Source organism: Cannabis sativa, chromosome 2 (genome assembly GCF_029168945.1).
Source record: "Cannabis sativa cultivar Pink pepper isolate KNU-18-1 chromosome 2, ASM2916894v1, whole genome shotgun sequence".
Lineage (NCBI taxonomy): Eukaryota > Viridiplantae > Streptophyta > Magnoliopsida > Rosales > Cannabaceae > Cannabis > Cannabis sativa.
Genome location: NC_083602.1, coordinates 5,180,261 through 5,200,258, shown reverse-complemented (window position 1 = coordinate 5,200,258; position 19,998 = coordinate 5,180,261). Strand labels below are relative to the sequence as shown.

The 19,998-nt window shown below is 33.5% G+C and overlaps 1 protein-coding gene across 1 annotated transcript; it reads right to left on the bottom strand.

Moving 5' to 3' along the window:
- Positions 1 to 5,949: 5,949 nt before the first annotated feature.
- Positions 5,950 to 8,327, bottom strand: LOC115718717 (uncharacterized). Its single transcript, XM_030647538.2, has one exon. The coding sequence runs from the start codon at positions 8,141 to 8,143 to the stop codon at positions 6,275 to 6,277; it is 1,869 nt and encodes a 622-aa protein (XP_030503398.2). The 5' UTR covers positions 8,144 to 8,327; the 3' UTR covers positions 5,950 to 6,274.
- Positions 8,328 to 19,998: the final 11,671 nt, after the last annotated feature.

Genomic DNA, 19,998 nt, shown 5'->3' with positions numbered 1-19,998 from the left:
GCCCTAAACCGAGTTGTATAAATAAAGCGTGTCTCATTTTTTTAAATTAACAACTACAAATTAGAGAGTTCAAGACAGATAGTTTTAGGATCAACATTATTAGATTACAAATTGTAAGTTCTTTGATGGATTCTCGAAATAAATTCTCTCAAGTAAGCTGGTTTGTAAAAGAGCAAGTCTCATGAGTGTGGTGAATTTAATTTTGAATTAATTAGTTATCACCACTGTGTACAACTATTGATTGAATTTATTGTTATGTTGTTCTTAATGAGGTATTAATTCGCAACAAATAGTATCAGAGCTTGGTAAAGCTTAAGTGATCAATAACTGTTCGAGAAAAGACTCAAAGATTCAAGAATGGCTCTAGCTAAATACAATGTGGACAAACTCACAAGGAAAAATAATTTTGGGCTATCGAGGATCAAGATGAAAGCTCTCTTAGTCCACCAAGGTATCTCGGAGGCCATTGATGCAAACGCCTTGGGAAAAATTAAAGATTAGAAGAAAGAAAAGGAGATACATATCAAATCTCAGTGTAATCTTGTTGAGCTTTAGAGATGAAGTCTTGCGCGAAGTTTCAGATGAAGAGACTGGCATAGGACTTTGGGACAAGTTGGCAAATATTTATCTAAAGAAATCTTTGGCCAACAAACTGTATCGGAAAAAGAAATTGTACACCATGAGAATGGGTGAATCAAAAGAACTAAGGAGGCATATGGACAAATTCAACAAGATAATCCTACAGCTAAACATACAAATGTCAAAATTGATGAGGAACATCAAATAATTATCCTTTTGAGCTCTTTTATAAAATCATTTGAGCATTTTACTGACACTATATTGTATGAAAATGACTCTTTAACCATGTCATAAGGAAAGTCTACCTTGAATTTCAAAGAGATTCAAAAGAAGTTTGAAGGCAGAGTTGAATCAAGTTGTGAAGGATTGTTCACTAGGGGAAGATTAGATAAAAGAGAGTTAAAAGATCACTAGAACAAAGGTGGGCACATGCCTACTTCGAAGTCTAAGTTCAAGATTAGAAAGAAATGCTACTATTGCCACAAGGAAGGATACTTTATGGATGAGTGTAATGCACTAAAGACCAAGATGAGTAGAGACATAAGCAAAAGAGAAGTTGATGTAGCTTTTGATGGCTATGAATTTGCAGATGTACTACGACACTTACACATACACTCAACAATGGGAAAATTATTCTAGCACTTCCTATAGTGGGATCAATCAATATGTTCAACTAACTTCTTACTATCCTCATGTAGCACCACAAGATCAAGATCATTCTCTTATTGATCTGCTCAACACTTTGGAGTCTTCTACTACTCGGATGCAACATAATTGTGCACAATTTCAACAACCTACTCATGTTGCACCATATAGTGAAAATTCAACTACTGCTGAGCTGATTGAAATGTTAGTAGCTAATTCCTTACAGTTTCAACAAAGCTGTCATGAAACTATGTAGAGCCTTCAACAATCTCTTCAAAAGTTAGAGAATCTTACGGAGTTAATGGATACATCTATGAGTGAGTATGAAATTCAATGTTCAAACTCTATGCCTTCACAAGTGGAGAGTAACTCAATAGAGAATGTCAGTGGCATCACTATCCAAAGTGGTGCACAACTTGAATTACCACCACACCAAGAAGTTAATGATTTGATTCCAACTAAAGGAGTCAACAATTCATCCCTTGAAGGATCATCTCCACCAAAGGTCGAATCTCCTACTTTAGTGGGTCCATCATCACTGAAAAAGCCGTACAAACCAATTGTACCAACTTATGTCATTCCTCCACCTTTTTCAAGTAGATTGAAAAAATCTAAGAAAGAGGAGCCCATCAAGGAGATTCCTAAAACTATTCTAAAAGTTAAATAAAAATTTCCCTTAAAAGAAAGTTTGCTCTAATTATTGGAAGCATTGTGCCAAACATATAGTTTAAGAAAAGAAAATGAATTATTACAAAATTGAGGTTCGAATAGTTGTGCAGGCACAATGAAGCGGTGGTAGTAAAAACGTGCTTGGCAACGTCAAAGAAAAGTAGAAGAAAATCAGGTTTGCTTGAAAAGTATTCCAACTCTAAAGAAATTTTTAAAATGTGAAAGTGTGAAAGAGAAGAGACAAGTGCTATTTATAAGACTCAAGACCTCGATCCAGGCCCTTTCTCATCCAAAGACCCCTTTCAAATTGCAAGTAACACAATTTGATCCAAGGACGAATGCAAAGAAACACATTAATTAACAGATGTTTGGAGTACTTGAGTATCTGACTGTCACTCTGCATTTATGGAACGTCTCAGGATTCTACTTCAAAATGCAAATCGACTTCACCAGAATCGAGGCAAAAAAGCATGCTGACATATGAGCCATTCATAAAGTAACACGTAATGTACTCGTGCAAACAATTGTATCCCATCTAGCTATGACGTCATGATAAAAACCCTCCTGGAGGGAAACGAAGAGTAGTCTTGTAGCAAGTCTCAACTTACAAGAATGCAAGTTGGAACTTTGGGGGGCAAACATTGCCACTGATTTTTATTGATATACGTGGCCTCTCAGCACAGAGCCACAAGACCTCATGAACCCCTAATATATGTACTTATTCTCAACTCTCACCACGTTTCTCGAGGAAAAACACCGTTGTTGACTCCTTCCGTACAAGCTAAAAAATGAGTTCAAATAAAAAAGCAGAGATACATCCTCCCAAAACGCCTAGCGACAACTTGCTCATCTGCAGTCCCATCAGTCGCGGACATGTCCCGTATTGTCTCATCAAATGCCTACCTTAAGCCTATTCAACAAGCCCATTGCAAGGGAACATTTCCTTGTTTAGAAAAATAGCCATATAGGCTACAACTTGTAAGGGAAAGTAAATTCAGACCATTTATGGCCACCCTGTTTTTCATATAAATAAGGAGAGAATGTCACTGTAAAAGGATGAGAAAAATGAGCGGAGGATTAAGACACTAGGAATTCTCTAACTTAATCCTTGCACAAAACAAAAAATACTATTGTTGTAATATGATCCTAAGCACTAATACAAGTGACTCGTGGACTAAAGCTTATTAATGCTCTAACCATGTAAAAATTATAGTCTCTATATTTCTTTTCTTTTCTAGCTCTAAATCCTTCTCTTAAACATCTCATTAGTTTATAATTAAAAAAGATTAACTAATTGTCAAAAATCTTGATCAACAATATTAATAGACAAAAATCTTAATTTTTTGTTTGAAAATTACCTCACTAATTTTTTATTTTTTTTAGCTTCTTCATTTTTTATTTTACATATTTTACAAATTAGAGTGCTCTCAAATTCTTTAGATTATTTTTAATTATTATTTCTTCTTTAAAATAGTTTTAGCTCAGAAGTAATAAAAATAACTACTAATGTATATTAGCTAATCTCTATATTCAATGAATATTATTTATTATAAAAGATAGATTACAGACCTGAGAATGCTCTTAACAAAATGTAAAACTTATCTAACACCTTTAGCTAAAGTTCATATGAGTATATTTTAACCATTGAAGTCTGTTGTAAACTTTCTCATAAGAGGTGTTTTCGTTTATTTATTTAGGCGTCCAGTAGAGACTTTTAGAATTTGTAAAGTTTTAAAAAATTCTGAATAATTTATAATACCGAAAATAAGTTTTTCAAAATTCAAACAATTACTTACCATTCGTATAAAAAATCAAGCGTACAAAATATTTAAACTTTATTTTAGTACGATAAAGTATTAATTTTCTGAAAATTCGCAAGCACTCCTAAATCACTATAATGTATACCTTCATGAAAATACACTTAAACCAAAAAACTCTCGTAGATACCAAAATTGAGAAAGAGTATACTGAAAAAGAGTATACTATGAATTTTTCCAAGCTCACTTATCACTTATATATGGGTCCTACCTGGTTTTTAAAATAAAATGGCTTGCTACATAAGTAGAAGTGTAGTGTGTGTAATGTTTTAGTTTTAAAAAGTGTGCACAACTTTACTCAATGGCATTAGAAATGGTGAAGCTCTTAAGCTTTCCTTTTGGCTAGAAGAATAGGAAAGGAAAAGGATTCAATTCTCTACTCATAAGGCTCGTAAATCTACTTGTAAGAGCATCACTAATGTATGCTTAGGTGGATCAAGTAAGATGAGGTGAATGAGGGAAAAAAGTAAGCCTTTTTTTCTATTAGAGCGTTTATATATACTATCATAACTTGCGATTCGAACCCAAAAACCCCACACACCCTCTCATAGGCTACTTGAGGTAATATTATGTCTCTATTGCAGGAGTGATACCAAAACTTAGCATTGGTGCCAATACAAAAAATATATATTTTTTTGATTGGTTGTTATCGATGTTTAGACTTGAATGCCAAAGTAGTCTTTTCGAGTGCTACCATTAGAGATTCTTTAAGTTCTAGTATTAAACCTACCCATAAGTCACCACTTGAAGCTAGGTGTATGTGTGAGTTCAAGTCCCAACATTATAATATATAAATGTTTAAATAAAAAAAACTACCCATAAATTACATAAATGGGAACTCCCAAGTTAAAATGTTTCATTTCAAAAAAGGATTTGTAAATGAGAAACATGAAAGGATGCTGTCCCTACTACACAAGAATCAACTCAGAATTCCACGTCTAATTCAGAATAAGGAACAGACTTTTCAAGTTTTTGCCTGAAATTGAGAAACAAAGATTGGAATAACATATATTTAAAACATGTTTAAGATAAAATCCACTATTTAATTGAATAGCATCGAAAAACTCAAGTGAATTTCCAGTACTTATGTTTCAATTTCAACAACACAATGGCAAAATTTCCACACAACCAAATTGAGGGAACAAAATGGTCAGTAGTTCATATCATAAACAACACATAAACAACCGAAACTACACGAACCCAATGCATTGAAATTGAATAAACCCAATTTTTTTTTAGGTTAATGCTTATGCATAAATAAATTAACCAGAAACATAAAAAGAAATAGATGCAAGTTATTCTAGTGATTAGTATACACTGCATAAGCTTTCAAAGAATCTTCTTTACTGTTAGCTCTCACCTAAATGATGAATAAACTTGTAAGCATAAACAAGCAATGGAGAAATGGGACATAAACATTGAAGAGCAGCATGTGCTGCAACAAATTTCTATATTCTTAAGACAAACCCTGGAGCCATAGTAAAGTCTGTTAGTTCCATCATAGCTTAATTCAATAGACTAATAACAATAACCACAACGAGCTCTCTAGCAATAATAGCCAAGTTTTACTTGAAAAAAGGAAGCATTGTTCGGATAACCTTCCTAAGTTATTAAGGGAAATCAACTAAACCTTGAATGAGCATAAATAGGTGGTTCTGACTACTGAAAATTACGGCTATCATCAGCTAGAATTAGTCAAAGTCACCTAGATTTGAAAATTTGTTAGTCCCCATGTTCAAATACTCAGAATTCTATCCCATTTGCAAGCAAACTTTATTTTCTCCTCTATTATTTGTGAATGTATATTCCCTGTCACATGAAAATTAAACAAAAACAACAAGCATCTAAACCTTACTATATGGAAAAGTAAAATGCAGATAGAGATAGGCAAAGGAAACAAGATATAATGTACCAAGATGGAGCTCCCTGAGTACTGTTAGATAGCCTACACAGCATCAGTCAAGCAAAATTGTCATTAAAGAACTATATTTTGCCTATAATTGAAGCTGCCTCATAAGAATCTATCCAAAATTGTCCAAAAATATGCATACACAAACCATTTGAGTTGGAATATATGTGCCAAAGGTCACCATTAAGGTATACTTTCTCTAAGCTGTCTTACTATGCTCATTTCAGAGACCTACCAGTCTAGTCTTATATCAAATGAAAACCCTGCAGAGGACAGCATGATAATGAGAGACATATTATATAAGCTACTAGTAAAGAGTATGCTGTCAAATTTCACAAGACAAGCTTCCATGATAATATAGTCTACTTAACTTGAGACTTCCATGAATCAAAGACAGATGCCTTCTTGAACATCTTAACCAACCTAGTACAAAAGATGTCCTCTAAAAAGCTACAAAATACAACAATGCTGCCAATTTATATGAAAATTAACCAAGTGAGAACCATTAGAAAATAATACAAAAGAGGCTCTACACCTTTCCGCATTTCAGGCATCTAAAAGGAGTGGGGAATGTAGCAAAACAACATACAAGCAATTATAACAGCTCCAGCCTCCAGGTGCATTGACAAAAGAAAAGGAGTCTTGTCTTACTTTACTAAGCAGCCTTAACCTTGTCATCCCCTACGACATTTAAGATTGGTAAGCTACTAAGAAACTCATCAAGACCCTCAAAAAACCCATTCCCTTCAATATTATCCTCTTCCCCATGTCCTGCTTCTCTACCCTTGTTCTTCACCCCAGTTGTAGCAGACTCCTCCACATCATTGCTAAACTCCACATTCAAATCCAATTTACTCCGTTCCACTGCCCCCTTCTTCTTCCCACCACTAGCCACCGCCTTGGTCTTCCTCAACTCCCCTCTTGATTGTGGCCCTTTAGAGGACCCAATTGCACCATTTACATTCTCACCATTAGCACTACTACCATTATCCCGAGCACCTACATTCTGACTGGCTCTTGTTACCCTCGTTGTATTAGTAGTAGTCGATGTTGTCTTGGCATTTTTGGTAGGAGTATTTCTACTCCTAGTAGAAGTTCTTGTCCTCTTAAGTCTCCTAGTATTCCGCCAGTCAGCATCGTCGGATTCATCACTGTCATCAGAAAGCTCTACGAAAATGTCATCGTCTCTATAAATGAACCTAGGGGAACCACCACGGGGTCTCTTTCCTTTCCCATCATCACTTCTATTTCCCGGGGTTTGAATGGGGCAAGAGAACATAGGCGAAAATGGGGTCCAACCAGAAGAGCCACTCACATCTTTGGCGTTCCCTGAAAACCCAAGAGGGAAAAAACCCCAACAACAGAAGTAAGTATCTTCTTTCCCTCTCACCGGCGGGGAAGGTATCACCGCCGCGTGGAAAGCCCTCTTGCAGTTCTGACAACGTAGAACACACTCTTCGTACCCCTTCGGATACTCATAGAGGACATAGCAGTAAGGGCATGCAGTCCAGAAGCTCTCACCCTCGTACTCGGCTTCCTCAATCGTTTCAGTCGGCAGAGATGCACGAGTTGACTCAGCCACATTGTTGAGATTTGGCCTCTCCTCTTCTTCCTCGTTCTCCTCGACTCTCCCATCTATTGTTCCAAGGTTTTTTCTTGCTGGTTGTGGTTGTTGTTGTGGTAGTGGTTGTGATTGTGGTTGTGTGTGCTCCTTCGATTGAGATTGCTGTAGCTGTGGTTGTGGCTGCGGCTGTGGTTGCTCCTTCATTTGATGATGTTGCTGCTGTTGGGGTTGGAATTGGGGTTGGGGTAGCAGTTGCTCTCTCGATTGAGGTTGAGGCGGTGTTTGCTCCCTTGATTGAGTTTGTACTTGTGGCTGAGCTTGAGTTTGAAATTTAGGTTGAGGAGGATGAAATTGCCATTGAGGAAGCGAGTGCGATTGCGATTGCGAATGCTGTTGTGGTTTCGGCTGCAACGGCTGTGGTGGTTGCGGTGGCGGTGGTTGCTGCTGAGGTGGTGGAGGTGGCGGTGGTTGCGGCTGTTGATGACTCTGAAAGAATTGCCTTTCAAACAACTGACCCGAACCTGACCCAGGCCCAGCCGGGGCACCGAAATCGTACCTAGCAAACATATTCAACTCGCTATGGAAGAAATTCCTCCTCGTCTGGTTCGATAAGACAGCCCAGGCCTCAGTAACAAGCTGAAAAGCCTCATCAGAGTGAGGTAAGCGATTTCGATGAGGATTAAGGAGCAGAGCGAGTCGGCGGTACTGAGTCGCAACGAGTTCCATATTTTGAGTGTACCTCGGTAGCTGAAGGATAGCGTACCAGTCATACTGGTTGTTGATCCGCTGCTCAGCAGCGTGGAGAGTATCGGCGACGGCAACTAGGTCGTCGACAGTCTCAAGACCAGGGTAGACCTCACGGACTCGGATCGCGAAGCTCTTGGCTCCGAGATGATCTCTTGCCGCTAAAAGTTTCTCCGCCGTGCTTAGCCACCGCTTGGCCTCTGCGGTTCTCTCCATTTTCGGACAAGTTTGAATTTAATTAATTGAAATTATTTCTAATTTTCTCGAGAAAATGGGTTCTGTCTCTTTCTCGAGAAAAAATGGGTTTGACAGAAGGGGTTAGAGAGAAAACGGAGGAAGAGGATGAACTCAACTCAAGTGTGTGAAATTTTTTATTTTTTATTTTTGGACGAAAATGTACAATTCATTTAATGTCTACGAGAGACTGTATTTTGTCTCTTTAGTTTAACTAGTTAGGGGTAATAAGGTAATTTAATGGAAACTGGTATGAGGAATCTCTGACTTGTAAAATCTGATAAAAATAAATAATATAAAATTGACTTTGCAGTTTTCACATTAAACTCTAAAATTGTGTAGATAGATAATTTTAACAATATTCATAAAAAAAATTGATTTTAATAAATAAAAAAAAACCACTATTATTTCCTTTTTGAAATAAGAATTTATATTTTTTAATAGTTAAAATTAAATAAAATAATTGGAAGCTGAGCTAAGCTTGGACTTATTGGAAATTTTTATATGAAACTTACTTATTTTCATAAATTAAGGACAAATATTAATTATGAGGGGTCAAATTTTGTAATGTATTCATATGTAGAGATGATTTTAATAATATTCATTAATAAAAAATGATTTTAATAAATAAAAAATCCACTATTATTTCCTTTTTGAAATAAGAATTTAATATTTTTTAAAAATTAAAATTAAATAAAATATAATTGGAAGCTTACTTATTTTCATAAGTTAAGGACAAATATTAATTATGTGGGGTCAAATTTTACAATGTATTCATGTGGTTTTTGTATTAATGATTGAGTTGATCTAACTATTGTTACTTGTTAAAATAAAAAAAAAATAAAAAAAAAAAAACGAACTAAGTTTATAATATATGAAACATTAATCGAAGTATATATGAAATAAAATTTACAATATATATCCAAAAACATTCTATATGTTTCGAAAAGGAACAAAATTTATTATCTAATTATTGATAAGTTTTTTTTTATTAAAGACATGTAGATAAATTGTTATAATTTTTTATAAAGTATAACTTTTGTTTTCGGAACATGGTAACTGTGAAAATAATAGAAAAAAAAAACCTAGTAAATGTGTTTTTGGAAATCTACAGATATAATTAAAAATAATTATTAAAATTGATGTATTTATTCAATAATAATATTGTTTATTTAATTTGGACCATCGATATGAGAATTAAATATAATTATAGTGTGTAATAATTAAATATTATAATTTTTATTAGAGTTAGTTTCAGATTATTTACGTGTAAAAATAAATTGTTATATATAAAATAATTGGGATACTTCTCTCATTGTTAATTAGTTTTAAGATAGAATTCCATTTATTTTATCCTAAATTCTAACATGGTATCAGAATCACTTGTGATCTATTGTGAGCCTAAAGTGTCACCGGTCCAAAAAAGTCGCTTGTGATCCATTGTGAGCGGAAAGTGCCATTAACGGCGTAAGAGTTTAGGGATGGCGACCAAGATGGTGAACAATGTCCTCTATCTCTCTTTCTTTATCACGGTCTCACTCTTTCTCTATTGTTCTTCGCGTGCAAGTTGCCACCACGATTAGGAGGACCTTCTTTGCCATCGATGATGAAGATCCGTGGTACCGATCGTCTTCTCTGCATAAACACTGTTAACGCAGATTTTCGTTAACCAAAAATAATTAGCCTTTCAGTAATATATACTTGACAAAAATTAATAATAATGAAAAATCAATAACTCCATATATTTTTACGTGATTGTACAGTTAAAATCTGCATACTCCACGAGTCCTTCTTATTAGGATATTTATTGAATACAGAATACAATATCAGAATTTATGATATTTTCTCTCTTAATTTTTCGTCCCTTTTTCTGTGAAATTTGTCCCTATTTATAGGAGTACAGATTGCCAGTTATTCTTTTAGGATCAATTCAAAATAACTGTTAATGAAACGTGGACAATCCCCACGTTTTATTTAAATCACATGTGAGATAATACAAAATAACTACTCAACCGTTCTTTGTTTTTATCCTTTAGATGGTTATTATTGACTTGAAAGATTGTATCTCGCTTGATATGAGTTATCCTCCTTGTGCATCTTCATAAGGAAAAAATACTAAGTGTTGGTAAGTCGTTCACCTCGCTGCATTCCTTTAGTTGATTCAGTATTTCGAGGTGATTGTCTCGTCATGTATAACCCGAGGCTGTTGTATGTGTACATTTATTCTACTTGAATAGAAGAATCTCTTTTTTTTTGTCCATGTATTCCGAGGTAGATGTATGTCTCGTCAATATCAGCTTAATAGTTATTATCCTTATCTCGCTTGAGACTTATACAACTAACGAGTTTTGGATATTATCTATCATTCTTTTATTTTATAATAATGAGTTATTTTAATTTATATTTAATGATATAGCTTTATTATATCATTAAAGTTGATTCATATTCTTCTTATAGGACACGTGTTAGCTTTTGAAGTGTAGTCGAATTATGGGTATAACAAACACAAAATTCAAATATGAAAATCTGTGAATAAAAAAGCAAATAAAAAGAAGAAGAAAGAGAGATACATAATGTTTGAGTGGTTTGCGTCTCTGGTTTCTATAGGTGAAAACGAGGCAATCGAGAGAGAGAATGAGGGACATGGTTGGATATGGGCGGAGCTCTAGCGTTAGAGGACAATCGGGATTAAATTTTGGAAAGGGTTAGAGAAATAAAAAGAAGAGAGAATTAGTTTTTAGGGTTTTTTACGTTTTAAAATTATTTTTTAGTATTTAAAATTATTTTTTATGATGTACATTTTTTTTTAATTATTTAAATAATTAAAATTAAGTGGATCAATTAAAACATGCTACATGTACATAAGTGTCCATGCAGACAATCGACAACGACAGCTAATAGAAATTTTTTTTAAGGAAAAACAGAATCGAAAAGTTCAAATAGTATTGCCGCTAATTATTTTTTGAGACTTTTTTATTTTTACACTTCAAAACAGTTTTTTTTTTTTTTTTTTGCATTTTTACGAAATTCTACATAGAAACCCCTATTGCAACTAGCGCTGCAACCAATTTAGAAACTCAAACCGTAAATTTTTTTTTAAAAAAAAAGTTAAAAAAAATAGTAAATGAAGTAATTTCTCTTATTTTTATTTTTAAAATAATAATAATAGCTAAAACTATTTTTGCTAGTTAAAAAAAGTGAAAATTTTCCAATAAAAAAATAAATAATAACTAAGGTTCTTTTTGGGTTTTCAAAGTGGAAGGCCGAGATATTTATAGAGTTGGTGTTTTTTTTTATTATTTTATATTTTACCTGTAAAATGATTACAATAATAAATTTTAAGATAAAATAAAGAAAAAAGAAAAGAAAAGAAAAGAAAAGGTGTCACATTTAAAACGTTTTTAGTATTTTTGAATTTTGGATTAACCTATTTATTTGGCATAGCTACAAGTCAAAGGAAAACAAATGAATATAATGTATGGCCTTTTTTTCTGAATACACAAAAAATGAATAGCCTAGACGTAATTATGGAGCTTTTATCACTTTTATAATAAAATAAAAATATATTTATAATAAAATTTTAAAAAATTATTAAACAATACTTATTATATTTATATTTTGGTATGATAGATGAATTATTTATTTATTATTTTTTTTATAAAATTACACTAAACATAACATTAATTCAATATTCAAAAATTTATTATGGCATTAAAGCTTTGTAGCTACTAATTACTCACACATGGAATAAAGTATAAACACAAATATATTTTTTTTTTGATAAAAATATGTTATTTTATTTTTTATTTTTTTAGACTACAATTATTGAACTTTAAGTATTAAAAAATTGGTATTAGTATTTATTTAAGGCTATTTGCTGTGAAAATCGTTAACGACAATAATAACTAAGGGCCCCAAGATTGTGTTACATGGGCTTTGGACTTGTGATCTCTTAATCTTAAGCACGATCAAAGAAATTGCTGAATTTTTTGGGAATTTTTACACTAGAAATTTTTTTTTTGCGGATTTTTTTTTCTAAGAAAAAATACTATGTTTTTTTTTTTTAAAAAAAAAATATTGTGTAAGTTTTATGTGTTAAGTTTTCACTGTTTTTCACGGTTGTTTTTTAGTTGTTCTACTGTTGTTTTTAATTGCTTTGTTTTGTTGTTTTAGGTTATTTTATAAAAAGACAATATTTTTGTAAAAAAATTATTTGTGGCAATAAAATTGTAAATTTATCAAAAATCTAGTATTTTTTGTAAATTTGGGTATTCCACTTCATCCAAATTTTTATTAGTTCCTGCTTTTAGTTATGCATGAACTGAAATCTATTTTGTTAGAGAAGTATTTTGTCTGTTTGTGGAGAATTTGATTTAGAAGGAATACCTTTATGAATCAAGAGTTTGGCTTGCCTAATAGACTTGTTGTTGTTAAGTGGAGTATGTGTATGGAGTATCTGGACAGATTTCATAATGCTAATGCTAAGACATGTTTGGTGGATCATAGATGCAGCAGGATAATGTTAAACTCAATTGTGATGCTTGTATTAATATGGATGAAAGTATAACTAGTTTGGGTGCTTTAGCTTTGGCCTTTGTGTTAGACTTGGTTATAACTGAGTCAATGTTGAGTGTGTGTGATTGCTTGAATGTTGTAAATGTGATTAATAAGCATATTTTTTTAGGGTTAATTGCGGTAAAATTCCTAATATTTTTATTTTACTAGCAATTAACTTTTAAAATTCAAATTTTAGCGGTAAAGTTCCAAAAATCATAATACAGTTAGCAATTTACAATTCCCATCCAAATTTAGCTGTTAAGTGCTAGGTTGGACTATCCATGTGTACATATTGTACACGTGGCATAGTTTCATTGGCCCACGCAAATAAATTATTATTTTTTTTAAAAAAATTAAAATAAATTAATTTAACATAAAAATTAAATAATTTTAATAATTTTTTTTTGTTTTTCTTTTTCTCAGTGACTTTTATTCTTCAGGTGTCTTTTCTTTCTCTCTCTCTCTAATATGTAGAAGCAACCACCATCGACAAAAAAAAAATGCCACCTAGAAAGAAGCCATTATTGTTCCTTCGCCTAGACCACCGACCTAGACCACCGCCTGTTCTCTCTCTTGCTCACTTTCTCCTCTCTCTCTCTCTCTCTCTCTCTCTCTCTCTCTCGTGTTTGGCTCGTTCCTCTTAACCTAACTGCGATGGGCTACCTCCGGTACCGTTGGCTCAACTGGAGGCCGTGGATGACCTCGCCAGTTACGAAACTCGTTGAACCCATCACACCCTCATTTTTCTCTCTCTAGATTGCATCACACACCCTTTTTTTTTCTCTCTCTCTCTCTCTCTCTCTCTCTCTCTCTCTCTCTCTCTCTCTCTCTCCCATTCTGGATTTCTCCTTTGTCGTTACTCCTATTCTTCTCAGTGGGAAGCGTCGACAGGACAGTGGGCAGCGCCGATGAACGGGATCAATGGCTCCAATTTTGATAGATGTAGGTTCGTTTTGGATCTGAGATTTTTTTTTCAATCTGGGTTTGTTACTTTGTTTCTTCCATGGATTTGTGATGCAGGTATTTCTTTGTTTGTGTTTATGTGATATGGGTTTGTTTAAATTTTTTTTTAGGTATTTTCAGATCTGAGTTTGGAGCTTTATATGTATATATGTGTGTTTGTTTGTTAGATTGAGTTTTGTTAAAGTTTTATTTGTGTGATTTGGGTTTGAAAAATAAGTTATAGTGATGGTGTTGGTGAGTAGTGGTGGTTTTGGTACCTATATTGATGGTGGTCAGTGGTGGTGGTGATTCGGTTTGTGGATGGTGATGGTGGTGGTGATGTTATGAATTATGAAAATGATTAAGAAAAATAAAAACTCAAGAAAAAAGAAATGTTTGAGACAAAAAAAAATATAATTGGGAATTATGTTTTTTTTTTCTAATTTTTATTTGTTTTAAAATGATTTATTTTAAATTTAAATTTATTTATTTTATTTTTAATAATTATTTACGTGGACCAATAAAATTGTGCCACGTGTATTGCGTATACATGTGGACGATACACGTAGACTGCCATTCTGGCACTTAACAACTAAAATTGGATGGAAGTTGTAAATTGCTAACAATATTGTGGTTTTAGGGGTTTTACCGCCAAAATTTGAGTTTTAGAGGTTAATAACTAATGAAATGAAAGTATTGGGGGTTTTGCCCAATTAACCCTACTTTTTATCATTCTTATCTTGGGTGCATAGTGAGGGATATTGTTGCTTATTGTATATTTTCTTTCATTTTCTTATTGTCATGGGACTGCTAATAGTGTGACTCACTTTTTAACAAAACTAACTTTTATCTTCGAATGATCACTATGTATGGTGACCGGGCTACTCTAATTTTACGATTGCCTCTTTGCAGTCGGATTTTATTGATTAATATATTGTTCGACACTTTTTTCCCTCTTGAGATTTTGCTCATTGGATTTACTCAAGAGGTTTCGATGAGGCTAGTTTCTTCTAAAAAAATCATCAACGATAATGACACAAGTCGTATTAAATGAAGAGGAAAATACCACTGTTATTCCTCATTAGACAGTCACAGTACCAAATTATAGTTGGAGAGTTTTAAAGAACCTATCTCATTATGGCCTTGACAGTAAAATTAACTTGCTGGTTAGTAACACTAGTGACGACGAACTATTTTCCTTTAGGCAATGGATAATGTTGATAAGGAATTAAGAATCAAACTCGTAGCAGTGAAACAGAAAATGGATTTCGTGTATTCCAATTCAATCTTGAATCTAGTAGTAGCACCAAGTGACGTTAGGGTTGTTAGGTACAAAATGAATCTACTAGAAGAAAAGAGACATTAATGGACAAGTCAAAAACTTGTTGTGAAAATTATATACGCAAGTATACGCAGTCAAACAAGTAATAAAGTGATAAGTAAGATCGTCTCCATAGGGATTGCAAACAAAGTTTGATGCAAAACCAACTAATTACAACTTAAAGTAAGAGGAATTAACATGCAAATGGTTGAGTAACGATTCAAAATTAAAAATGACATGAATTAAACTTGCTAGAATTAAAACTACTGCTGCTAGAAAAATTGGCTGCAAGATAAAAATTGTAATATGGTAAAAATGGCTTGAATAGCTAATTCCTTCTAGTTAGGTTTTTTCCCCAGGTGTTACAGCATCGGTTCAGCATTACCCCAGCATTCTGCACAGAGATAACAAAAATTCCTCTAGGCTTGTGAGAATTTTCCAACACTCACAAATTTAAGTCTACCACTTAGCTCAATATATTCTTATATCAAACCAGCAGGCAGAACACTATTGAAAACATCAATTTTGTAAGTTATGCAAGGTAAATAAAATATTCCTATTCCACTTACAAAGAAAAACCTAATTCTAGGTTTTCACTTGCTCCATTCAAGTTGAACTACTAGATCTAGCCCTTCCGGTACAAGATCTAGCTCAACAAATTGTTATTCATGGCCAAGAAACAACAATCAAATACAATGAAACTCACTTGAATGAACAAAGGCAAAAAAATGCTAAAGTAAGCTTAAAAATTAATCATACCCAACTTAGAAGTTCGTAGCCATTCAAGCCTCAAAAGTCTAGCTCATATTCAAGTTAAAAAATAAAATCCAAATTAAGAAATATTCATCCATGGCTGCTGCCCGTTTTTTACAGCTCAACAAGTTTGAGATATCTAAAGACAAGAAATAAGCAAAGAAAAGAAGAAAGAAAAAGATAAAGAGAAGGTAAAAGAAAATTCAAATGCAAAAGGTTGGTCCCCCTCTCTTCTTTCTTCTACTGTGTACTTGCTGCAATTACTCCTCTTCAAAGATTGGCAGCTGTATGGTGTACTTCTCTTTTTCTCCTCTTTTAGGTGTTGGGTTTTTAGGATACAAACTGTTGGAATTTATTTTACCAGGATCTTAGATCTACTCACAAGTATGTTTATTAATATCCTAAATATGAACTTTCTTGAAATAAACACGTATAAAGTTTAAGAAACCTTACATTGGGTGCAGCGAAATTAAATGACTCCTTCCGTTCAGATCTCTAACCCTTGTATCCTTTCTGTAGCAGAGTATTATCAAGATCTGTACCTGGATTTCTTTCTCTCAATCCTTGATGCTGAAACTCCTTTGCTGATGATCTTTCTTCACGATCTTCCTCACTATGATTGAGGTATTGCTTGCTGTGTGTGGGCACTACTCTAATCACTAAGGTAATTTCGAAATATGAAGGAAGAAGAGAGAGAGAGAGAGTGGCGGCCAAGGTAGAGAGAGAAAGGCTCAGGTTTTCTCATTCAAAAGTGTAATTTTCCTGAAGCATTCACTGTCTATTTATAGCATTCCACTAGGGTTAGGTTTGAATTATTTGGCATTAAAATAATGAAAATATCAGTTTAAAATGCCTACAAAAGTGGCCGGCCATGGCTTGATGGATTTGGGCCTTGCTTTTTGCAATTTTGCAATTTTAACACTTTTGTATCTGATTTTCTCAAAAATGCCAATTTTCTAATTCAACCATTTAAATGCCAATTCTAACTATTTAATAACTATAAATAATTATTAAATAATATTGTCATTTATCATATTTATTAATTGAACCATACAAAGTATCATAATTAACAAATATGCCCATATTAACTCTTTCTTTACAATTTCGCCCTTACTTAGTGAAAATTTCACAAATAGACATAGTCTAATTTGTGAATTATAATTGATTAATCAAAACCAATTACATGAGTCTTACAAACAATATTATCTCAACTAGTGCGGGGACCATGGGTCTATATAACCGAGCTTCCAATAAGTAGATCAAGAATTTAGCACTAAAATTCACTAACTTATTAATTCTTCGTTGAATCCACGCATAGAACTTAGAATTGCACTCTCAGTATATAGAATGCTCTATATGTTCCACCATATAGACGCATCATTAGTTATCCATTGTTATAATCCTAATTTGATCAATGATCCTCTATATGAATGATCTACAGTGTAAAGGGATTAGATTACCGTAACACCCTACTATGTATTTTATCCTTAAAACACTTGACCCCGTATAAATGATATTTCAGCTTATGTGAAATGAGTACTCCACCATTTATGTTCGTTTGGTCAAGCTCGAAGGAGATCATCCTTTGCTTACTATTCGCCAGATAGAAGCTATAGATTCCATGTTTATGCTAGCGCTCCCACTCAATTGCACTACCGTGTTCCCAAAATGTACGTATCACCCTGACCTAAAAGTAGGCTTAACTAACAAATCAAAGAACACGAATAGCCTTTCAAGATTGAGCCTAATCATAACAGGATTAAGAACATTTGATCTAGGATCAACTAGGCGATATTGACTTGAATAGATTTTACGGTAAGTTTAATTAAATCTAAGTCAAAGTTCAATATCGGTCCCTTCCGATGCATACTCCATGCATCCAACCTGAGCTTTACTTTAACCAATGTTCTGGAAAGAACATAGCATTTCTCCAAATGCAAGTAAACTCTTGTTGTAGATTATCATATCAGTAAAACCCTGTGTCTGATAAATCTAGGAAACTTTATTCACATAGTCATGTTTACTTTCCAATGTGATGACAACACAATAAACATGATCAAGTATGTGAAAAGGGTTTACGATGAATTTATAAATCAAATAGACAAGCAATTGATAAAGTGAACCAAAACATACACAAATGAATGAAAAATACTTCTGTTTCTTTATTGATGTTGAATAAAATAGATTACATTGAAATGGAGTTTTATTTAGGGCATAAAACCTAACAAACTCCCACTTGCACTAATATAAAACTAATTAGTACATATCAATTAATCCTAAATTCTGACGGTGCTTTTCAAAGGCTGTCACGGCCAGGACTTTGGTAAATGGATCAGCTAGGTTGTCCTCTGTGTCAACTTTCTCAACTAGTACATCCCCTCTTGCCACGTATTCTCTGATAATGTGATACTTCCTTTCAATGTGTTTGCTTCTGTTGTGGCTTCGAGGTTCTTTACTGTTTGCTATTGCTCCATTGTTATCACAAAGTAGGACCAGAGGCTTTTCCATTCCAGGAACTGTTGGAATTTATTTTACCAGGATCTTAGATCTACTCACAAGTATGTTTATTAACACCCTAAATATGAACTTTCTAAAACGATGAAATAAACACATATAAAGTTTAGGAAACCTGACATTGGGTGCAGCGGAATATAATGACTCCTTCCGTTCAGATATCTAGCCCTTGATTCCTTTTTGTAGCAGAGCATTATCAATATCTGAACCTGGATCTCTTTCTCTGAATCTTTGATGTTGAAACTCCTTCTTGCTGAAAGTCTTTCTTCACGATCTTCCTCACTATGGTTGAGGTATCACTTGCTGTGTGTGGGCACTACTCATACACTAAGAATTTCGAAATTCAAGAGGGAAGAAAGAGAGAGGGAGTGGTCGGCCAGATAGGGAGAGAGAAGGCTCAGGTTTTTCTGAATCAGAAGTGTCAGAAGAAAAGTGTAATTTTCCTGAAGCCTTCACTAACTATCTATAGCATTCCACTAGGGTTAGGTTTGAATTATTTGGCATTAAAATATGAAAATATCAGTTTAAATTTCCTACAAAAGTGGCCGGCCCTATACAAGTGGATTTGGGCCTCACTTTTGCAATTTTGCAGTTTTATCTTTTCTGCATCTGATTTTCTCAAAAACGCCAATTTTCTAATTCAACCATTTAAATGCCAATTCTAACTATTTATTTACTATAAATAATTATTAAATAATATTTTCATTTATCATATTTATTAATTGAACCATACAAAGTATCATAATTAACAAATATTCCCCTAAAACTCTTTCTTTAAAATTTCGCCCTTACTAAGTGAAAAATTCACAAATAGACGTACTCTAATTTGAGAATTATAATTGATTAATCAAAACTAATTACATGAGTCTTACAAGCAATATTATCTCAACTAGTGCGGGGACCATGGGTCTATATAACCGAGCTTCCAATAAGTAGATCAAGAATTTAGCACTAAAATTTACTAACTTATTAATTCTTCGTTAAATCCACGCATAGAACTTAGAATTGCACTCTCAGTATATAGAATGCTCTATATGTTCCACCATATAGATGCATCATTAGTTATCCATTGTTATAATCCTAATTTGATCAATGATCCTCTATATGAATGATCTAAACTGTAAAGGGATTAGATTACCGTTACACCCTACAATGTATTTTATCCTTAAAATACTTGACCCCGTATAAATGATATTTTAGCTTATGTGAAATGAGTACTCCACCATTTATGTTCGTTTGGTCAAGCTCGAAGGAGATCATCCTTTGCTTACTATTCGCCAGATAGAAGCTATAGATTCCATGTTTATGCTAGCGCTCCCACTCAATTGCACTACCGTGTTCCCAAAATGTACGTATCACCCTGACCTAAAAGTAGGCTTAACTAACAAATCAAAGAACACGAATAGCCTTTCAAGATTGAGCCTAATCATAACAGGATTAAGAACATTTGATCTAGGATCAACTAGGCGATATTGACTTGAATAGATTTTACGGTAAGTTTAATAAATCTAAGTCAAAGTTCAATACCGGTCCCTTCCGATGCATACTCCATGAATCCAACCTGAGCTTTACTTTAACCAATGCTCTGGAAAGAACATAGCACTTCTCCAAATGATAGTAAAATCTGTTGTAGATTATCATATCAGTAAAACCCTATGTCTGATAAATCTAGGAAACTTTATTCACATAGTCATGTTTACTTTCCAATGTGTTGACGACACAACAAACAGGATCAAGTATGTGAAAAGGG